Source organism: Hemiscyllium ocellatum, chromosome 25 (assembly GCF_020745735.1).
Source record: "Hemiscyllium ocellatum isolate sHemOce1 chromosome 25, sHemOce1.pat.X.cur, whole genome shotgun sequence".
Lineage (NCBI taxonomy): Eukaryota > Metazoa > Chordata > Chondrichthyes > Orectolobiformes > Hemiscylliidae > Hemiscyllium > Hemiscyllium ocellatum.
This window is the reverse complement of record NC_083425.1, coordinates 55,458,239-55,465,653: the sequence shown is the minus strand read 5'-3', so window position 1 is coordinate 55,465,653 and position 7,415 is coordinate 55,458,239. Positions and strand designations below refer to the sequence as shown.

The following is a 7,415-nucleotide window of genomic DNA, read 5'->3' as shown; positions in this document are numbered from 1 at the left end:
TGTACATAAACAATGTACAATAAAGGTTCCAGACACCATTCACACTATCAATTGGTAACAAGACCCCAACAAATCAACTCAATCTTAGAAATCAGATTGTGATGATTCCATAGTCAGTGTACATCTGATCTATCAGTACAAGATACTGTGCATCTGGATCCTGGATGTTGCCAAAACTGAACAGCCACTGAGCTATGTTTTCTTTATACAGTTTTCAGTTTTGGTCATTTATTGCATTTAAAATACAGTACATTTTTACTAATAATAACAGTACAGCATTACAGCAAGTCAATAGGTTGTGGTTTTCATGTACTTTAATGTAATTTTACAATTTTACACCAGCTCCTGTATTGAGTGTAGAACAGCATGTGATCCTTTTACCACAGTGGGCCCTTTTGGACTTCCTAATGTCATTAACAAGACACCCAATGCCGTGCAAGGAGACATCCTCCAATAGCAGAATGCTGACAGCCATCACAAATGCTGCGACAGAATGAACTTACCCATTCCTATCAAACTAATGAATTCCCCATATCAAAACAAATGGAACAGACTATTCCTTGTTCTGTGGAAACTGTGATAACTGCACCAATGCTTCCTTTTACTAATAAGTAGACAAGAGCATCAAATGCCATGGGCAGCAGACGATCCATTTGTTCATCCCAGCACAATACATATAGATCATAAATTCTCCAGAGCACGCTAGATATCCAGAACACCTTCTCCGTCAAAGTGCTCTGGGTGAGCCAATGATCCATTAGGAACCAATGTAGCACCGTTATTTTTACTTGGATGAGACTACTCGCGAAAATATGTGACACGGGAATATATATCCCTGTCACACGAACTGTCTTCGTACCGATGCTTGCCAAAGATCTACACTGGGTGGCCCAATCCCAAATCTTAAATGATCAAGCTAATGGGAACCCCAATTCAGCCTCCTTGGGTAAGGTAAACAGCACTGCTGCTGTGGTTGCAACGTCAGGAGGACAGAACAGCATAAACCTAGATTTGCTGAACTTAATCCTTTGGAACTAGTCTGGGTAAAGCTATTGCCTTTATCTGCTCAAATCTAATAGTAAATGCTCATTGTTGCTACCTGGCTACCAAGATGCCTTCTATCAAACAGCATTGTCAGCAACACCAAGGACAGTTAAATATACCTTTGGACACCTAAACAATACTACTGCAATACACCTGGAAATGAGTCTGTGGCAGGAAAACAGACAGGCAACTGCACTGTTGCAATCAAAGCAAGGCCCATGGGATATCACCAAGAACTTCATAACTCCCATATGTACAATCAGCCTCCAAGTCTAGGCAGGAAAACATCACAAAGGAGCAGCACTCCACTGTCTCGAACAATGAATGCCATTCAGCAAACTAACAGCTAAACATTCAGTTATGAGAACTGCACAGACTATTTCAATCCAGAATTCAACCTAGCCCCTATCTGCATTACCCCAATGTAAAACCACTTGTTTGCATGAGAACAAAAAGCAACGAGTTCATAAACAATTTCATAAAAGATGAATCAATAACTTCCCCCCTCCCCAAAAAACAGATCAATAATGTGAAAAACAATGCATAAATAGGTACATAGCTGCCAAGCTGTATACTCCAGCTTGATGTACAAAAGATCAATGCAATTTACTCGATGTAAGACTGCATCAATTCCTCCTGAGTTACCAACGGAATGACACAATATTTAGGAAGCATTTTTCCCAGTACATTCCTTTCAGTTGACTAGTACAAAATGCTCTAGGAAAGTCTGATAGAAAACCCAAGTATAATACAAAACAAAAACTTAAGTGCTTGAGGAGCAATGGGTATCTTCCACTTGCACCTCATGCGAATAACAAGTGGAAACGCATCTGTTCCAATTTAGCTACGATGTATTTATTTGAAGATAACAGTAAGGGCTCCCCTCCCAATTTTAACCACCCACCCTATTAAACTTTAGAAAATTGAATAAAAACAGTGAATACCACATATTCCATTTGCACATTTTCACTCCTTAAAAGTCCGTATCCTGACAATATCTGTAAAATCTGCAATATTAAAAAAGGTCCCGCTGTCCATTGTTGATGGAACGAGCATGCTCCAATTAAGCTCTTTCGCCACGTATCCTGCGAGCTAGTTGAATATCCTTTGGCATGATGGTTACTCGCTTGGCATGGATGGCGCACAGGTTCGTGTCTTCAAACAGACCAACCAGATATGCTTCACTTGCCTCCTGTTGAACAAAGGTGTGAAGTTTAAAAGAGAGTAAATGCTTTCACCTCAATATGACTATGTTACACAAACTACTTTTTCACAAGTAATCATTAACTTCTGTCACCGACATAGCATTGTAATTTGAACTTATGCTTTCCATCCGAACCCTAACCTTGAACTCTAACCTTGTCTTATTACGCCATGTCAATTTCCATATAAAATTATGCAAAGGATGAACACCCCAATTTGGGACAAACAGACTGATACTTTATATTTAAATGCATGTGGCAAGCACTACATCTCGTGCAAAAGGCAATTTCTGCCTCAGATCTCTGTCAATAAACAAAAAACACTTGTGTTGCATTGGATCTCTAGGACAGAAATTCTCGACTACTGTAGGTCAACTACCAGGAGCAATTTTAACAAAGGCCACAGAAAACTTGAGACACCGTGACACTCATTAATCCAAGATTTCCTGTATATCACCCGAACGTACATTCCCACCGCTCACTGTTGTAATGGTAATATTAACTGCACACACCTGCAGGGCACCAATCGCAGCACTCTGAAATCTCAGATCAGTCTTGAAATCCTGTGCTATCTCACGCACCAGACGCTGGAAGGGCAGTTTGCGAATCAGCAACTCTGTTGATTTCTGGTATCGTCGAATTTCTCTTAGAGCAACAGTACCAGGTCTGAAACAAGATAGATTACAAAATCAGACAATGAATCAATGACCCTAAATATCCTTAATATAATTCCCCAAATCAAAGACAGATCACTGAAATCTCAAGCCTCAACTGTTTGAAGGGACTACATTTCAAATCAAGACTGAAATGGTAACAACACATGCTACTCTACCCCAGGTATTCCCTTTGTCGATGATGCACAACAACTGAGTGTTAACTAATTCATCTCAATTCAAAAAAGTTGATCTCAAACCCATCTTTATCTATAGCTCGAAACTAAATTAGGCATACATGTAAAATGTCCGAGTCATTTGTTACTGCGTTTTGACTCGCACTCCCGTCAACAGCCTTACACAGCTGTAGGGCTAAAATGGCATGTATCAACATAACCAAGGCTCTGAAAGCACAATCAAATGACTTGTCAGGAGAAACTACAATATTACGTGAATCCCAGTGATCAAAAGTCAACCTCAAAAAAAGATGAGAAACATTTTCAGTGGATTAACCGCTGACTTAAATTACACACATCTCAATACCTGTAGCGATGGGGTTTCTTCACACCGCCAGTAGATGGTGCGCTCTTTCTTGCTGCTTTAGTTGCCAGCTGTTTCCTGGGCGCTTTGCCTCCTGTGGACTTACGGGCTGTCTGTTTTGTTCGAGCCATCTTGTGTTAAGCTGGGACTAAGACAGTAAGAAGCGCATTAAAATAGTGCACCTTCTGCAGCTCTCAAGCAAATCATCACAGCAAAACAGTAGTAAATATGTAGCAGAGGAAACGGTGGGGTGGAGGGAATATAGTGACGTGGACTAGAAAGAGCAGAAGGGGGAGGAAGCAATAGGATCAGGGATGGGGGGAGACAAACGTGAAATTTGAGAGCCGGAGCAGAAAAAGGAAACAGAGCGGCGGGGTGAAGAAACAAGGAAATGGAAGAAAAGGCAGTGCAGAGGGGATGCGGGGGAGAGGGAATCAGGGGAAGGGGTCAAGGTAGAGGGGAAAACAAGAGAGAAGCGTAAATGGGAGTGGGGAAGAAGCTAGGGAGGAATCAGTGGGAGAATAAGGAAATGGGGCGGAAAGAAGAAAGGAAGAGGGAGAAAGAGGGAATCAGGGGCCAATGGGGGGGGGGAAACATAGGCCAACAAAGGTGGGGCGGGGGGAAGAGAGAGAACGGGGGGGCCAATGTTGGGGGGAGAAGGGGAGAGAACAAGGGCCATTGTGGGGGGGGGGGGGGAACGCAATGTGGGGAGTGGAGAGAACATGGGTCAATGGGGGGGGGGGGAAGAATGGGGGGGGGGGAAGAACGGGGGCCAATGTTGGGGGCGGGGGAGAGAGAGAACGGGGGCCAATGTTTGGGGGGGGGGAGAGAACGGGGGGGGCATTGTTGGGGTGTGGGAGAACGGGGGCCAATGTTTGGGGGGGGAGAGAGAGAACGGGGGCCAATGTTTGGGGGGGGAGAGAACGGGGGGGGCATTGTTGGGGTGTGGGAGAACGGGGGCCAATGTTTGGGGGGGGAGAGAGAGAACGGGGGCCAATGTTTGGGGGGGGGGAGAGAACGGGGGGGGCATTGTTGGGGTGTGGGAGAACGGGGGCCAATGTTTGGGGGGGGGGGGGAGAAAGGGACAAGAAGCGAGGAAACGGAGGGGCGAGGGAGGAAGAAATGGGACGCGGAGAACTGGGGAAACAGGAGACAGATAAACGGAGGAGAGAACAGAACGGGGGCGATGGAAGGGAGGAACGTTGTGGCCAGAAAGGGTAATGGGTTGTTGGTGGGAAAGGAAGAAGGTCTGTTACTCCGTGTTGCCGTTACCTTTGTCCCGAGCGCGTTCGGACAAAGGCTGTCAGTCTCCACACCTCCCCCCCATCCCCCCCCCCACACCCGCCGCCATTTTGTGGCAGCCACACTACAGCTGGCCTGGCCGAAAACCCCGGCCCCAATCCACACATCAACCCGACAACCGAAACCACCCCATCCCAATCCAGCCAAATTCCCCCAACCCGACCGAATACCAACGACGGGAAACACATAAAAGTGGACAAGTGGATGTCTCACTCCTGGGCAGCCTGCCAGCCCAGGCCTTTCTCAAATAAAACTCACCCTCTTTCCTGATGCACTCCCTTTCCCTGACACTCGCTATAGTTCGCGAGCGGCCGCCCACACTGCTATTTATATCACCACGTGTCGACGCGTTGACGTCACCTACCCTCTCCCCTTGGGGAAATCACTCAGCTCTGATTGGTCACAATATCCGACGCTGATTGGCCTTTAAATTCGCCATCCTATAGGCTCATTCTCTCAGAGCGAACCAATCAATTGTAAGAGCAATGGTGAGTGTCTATTGGTTTATTTCAGGCGAATTTCGATCCTCCGGCTGGCATCAAGGTCGGGCACACAGAGCGCGGGAAGACATACTTTGCCCAAGCCTGGCACATATTGGAAGTGAGCATAATTTACTTAGGTTTATCAACAGAGCTTCGGATTTGCATTTAGTCAGCATTTTAACTGAGCGATGGAACTTCATATTCACTCCTCCAGCCCTATAAACCACTATGTTTCTCCTCCTATTTCAGTTTAATCCCATCATCCCTCATATCCCAGTATAAACCTCATTCCTTCCTCTTATCCCGATTTAATCTCATTGTTCCTTCAAATTCCAATATAATCCCCATTCCTCCTTCAAACTAAGGATAAACCTACTGACCCCTTTAGCCAGTATAATGTCACTGCACCTTAAATCTCAGTATTTAATTAGATTAGATTCCCTATAGTGTGGAAACAGGCCATTTGGCCCAACAAGTCCACACCGACCCTCCGAAGAGTAACCCATCCACACCCATTCCCTGACCCTATATTTCCCTCTGTCTAATGCACCTAACATTATGGGCAATTTAGCATACAGGGAGCATGTGCAAACTCCACACAGTCACCTGAGGCTGAAATTAAACTTGGGTACCTGGCTCTGTGAGGTAGCAGTGCTAATCACTGAGCCACAAGTGCTGCTCTATGATATGTTATACTCTTATTCAAAAAGGGAGGCAGACAAAATAAAAGATTTAACATGTGTCATTGGGAATATTTAGCATCCATAGGATTTAATAGTAGATCATTTGGAAATACATGGTATTATCAAGTAGATGCAAACTGGCTTCATGAATGGGAAAACATGCCTAACAAACTTATTAAAATTCTTTTCAGCAGGTAATAAGCAGGATACAAGGGAACCTGTAGATGCAATATTTCCAACAAACAATATTTCCAAATTAGGCAACCAAATAAGAAAACAGCCCATGGCATGAGGGTAGCATATTAGCATGGATGGAGGATTGGCTAACATTGATGACAGATGGTCAGGAATAAGGGAGCATTTTCAGGATGTCTACCTGTAACTAGCAGAGTGCCACAGGGATCAGTGCTGAAACCATAATTATATAAAATATATTAATGACATGGATGATGGAAGTGTTTGTGCCAACATTGCAGGTAACACCAAAAAGGTGAGATGTAGAAAGGATGACACGAAGAGTCTATAAGGTAAAAACAATGACTGCAGATGCTGGAAAGCAGATTCTGGATCAGTGGTGCTGGAAGAGCACAGCAGTTCAGGCAGCATCCAACGAGCAGCGAAATCGACATTTCGGGCAAAAGCCCTTCATCAGGAAGAGTCTATAGATAAATATAAACAGATTAAGTGAGTAGGGAAAAACTAAGCAGATAATGCGAGGTAATGCAGTTTGACAGGAAGAATAGAAGGGCTGAACATTATTTAAATTGTAAAGACTGCAGGATTCATAAAGGCTTGCCTTAAAGTTCAGCAAGGGATGGTAAATAGACTGTTGGTCTTTATTTCAAAACAAATGGAGCATAAAAATAGGGAAATCTTGCCAAAACTCGACAAGACACTAGCCAGAGCACGTCTGTGAACAGTTTTGGTTCACTTCTTCTAAGGAAACATAAAATGGAATAGATTGATCCAAGGTAAGGAGGGATTTTCTGATGAGGAGTTGTCCAGTACATTGTGTTTGTACTCATTGGTGTTCAAAAGAATGAGAGATGACCTTATTGAATTATTGACCAAGAAGTGCACCCATCTCCAGCTCCTCCAAACCCGTGTTAGGGAACTGGAGCTGGAGTTGGATGAACTGCGGATCATTCGGGAGGCAGAGGAGGTCATAGATCGGAGCTTTAGGCAAGTAGTTACTCCGAAAGTTCAAGATAGATGGGTGACAGTGAGGGGGAGTGGGAGGAGGAAGCCAGTGCAGGGACCCCCTGCGGTCATTCCCCTCAAGAACAAGTATACCGTTTTGGATACTTGTGGAGGGGATGACTTACCAGGGGCAAGCAACGAGGTTCAGGCCTCTGGCACGGAGCCTGGCCCCGTTGCTCAGAAGGGTAGGGTGGAGAAAGGTAGAGCAATTGTTCTTGGGGACTCAATAGTGAGGGGTACAGACAGACGGTTTTGTGGGGGCGACAGGGACTCACGTTTGGTATGTTGCCTCCCAGGTGCAAGGGTACG

General features: G+C 44.9%; 1 protein-coding gene across 1 annotated transcript; it reads right to left on the bottom strand.

The window, feature by feature from the left end:
* Nucleotides 1–296: 296 nt before the first annotated feature.
* On the bottom strand, nt 297–5,076 carry LOC132827699 (histone H3.3A). The gene is made up of 4 exons (XM_060844376.1): nt 5,000–5,076; nt 3,443–3,587; nt 2,759–2,912; nt 297–2,236 (listed from the first exon to the last, which is right to left on the bottom strand). Exons 2-4 carry the CDS (start codon nt 3,568–3,570, stop codon nt 2,108–2,110), a joined length of 411 nt encoding a protein of 136 aa, XP_060700359.1. The 5' UTR covers nt 3,571–3,587; nt 5,000–5,076; the 3' UTR covers nt 297–2,107.
* Between the last annotated feature and the right edge of the window lie 2,339 nt (nt 5,077–7,415).